The 1,216-nt window shown below is 66.3% G+C and overlaps 1 protein-coding gene across 1 annotated transcript in view; it reads left to right on the top strand.

Moving 5' to 3' along the window:
• LOC105310613 (NADPH oxidase activator 1-like) overlaps window positions 1-1,186 on the top strand; it is a gene marked incomplete at its 3' end in the record, with an annotated part of 4,204 nt that extends 3,018 nt beyond the window's left edge. Inside the window, exons 3-5 of the mRNA XM_011386767.2 lie at window positions 465-495; window positions 592-723; window positions 1,045-1,186. Of these exons, the coding sequence (XP_011385069.2) occupies window positions 465-495; window positions 592-723; window positions 1,045-1,186 (305 nt within the window). The remainder of the gene's footprint in view (window positions 1-464; window positions 496-591; window positions 724-1,044) is intronic.
• Between the last annotated feature and the right edge of the window lie 30 nt (window positions 1,187-1,216).

The raw sequence follows: 1,216 nt of genomic DNA on the forward strand, positions 1-1,216 counted from the left end.
CCCAGGGCACTGGACAGTGCAAGGCAGGCTGTGGGGAGCTGGCCCGACCATGACCCCCACCAGGAGCATGGTTTTACCCGGCGGGCCTAAGGGCAGAAGGCTGAGGGGTGGCAGGCCTTGGGGAGGCCGGCTGGCTTCTCTCGTTGACATAGGCAGAGCTGGGCAAGCACCTGCTGTGCCCGCAGCAGCCAGCGGGCGAGACAGGTCCCCCAGCAGGTGCCTGGCAGCAGCAGCCCTAACCCAGCCCAGCATGTCCATCAAGATGTCCTTTCATGTGGGGGGAGAGGCAAGACTCCAGACTCACGGGGGTGCAGGCAGAACAGCGGGGAGGTAGACGGGGGTGAGGGGGCTGCTGCAGGCTGGGGGACCAGCCTCTGGTGTTCAGCGCGAGGGGCTGCTGGGGAGGTAGAGAGAGCGAGGCCTGCGGGCAGAGCTGGCACCTGCTGAGCTTTTTTGCTCCGAAGGCTGGGTGCCCAGAAGTGCTCTGGGGGCTGTGTCTGGGGAGCACCATGTTGGGGGGGGCGGGGACAGGAGGGGCTGGGGACCCAGGGGCAGCCCAGCCCCAGCCCTCACCTTTCACCTGGCTCCCAGGTGCTGTTTAACATGGCAGCAGCTCAGTGCAGGCTGGGGCTCTGGGCAGAGGCCACCCGCAGCCTAGAGGAAGCCATTGCCAAGGGGCCAGAAGGGGCCTGCGACCTGAACACTGCCCTGGGCCAAGTGCAGGTGAGGGGGGCAGGCGAGGGGCCGGGAGAGGGGAACGAGGCCCTCTCAGGCTCCTGAGCTGACTCAGATGGGCTTACGGGCCCGCAGCCCGCAGTGTGGAGCTCACGTCTGCACAGATGCCCCAGACCAACTACTTGACAGGAAGAAGCTTCTGGAGGGTGGTGGCCTATGTGCCCAGGTGTGGAGGCAAGCAAGTGCTTCCCACGGCCTGTGGGAAGTGGGCAGGGCCCCAGGTGACCCCTTCTGCTCCAGAGCTCAAGGCTTCAGCAGGTGTGGGCCTGGTCGGATACTCAGGTCTACACTGGCCCGACCTCCCTCCAGAAACAGGCCTCTCTGCAGCCTCGGTGGGTCCCCAGGGGCGAGGTCTTCCGGCCCCACAGGCGACACCTGGAGCACCTGGCCCCTATGGATTTCCTGGGCAAGGCCAAGGTAAGGGGGCGGCTTCTTGTTTCTTGGGCCCAAGGTGCTCAGCGGCCAGCAGCACCAGCAGGCC

This window comes from Pteropus vampyrus, unplaced genomic scaffold (assembly GCF_000151845.1).
Source record: "Pteropus vampyrus isolate Shadow unplaced genomic scaffold, Pvam_2.0 Scaffold7305, whole genome shotgun sequence".
NCBI classification, from domain to species: Eukaryota; Metazoa; Chordata; class Mammalia; order Chiroptera; family Pteropodidae; genus Pteropus; species Pteropus vampyrus.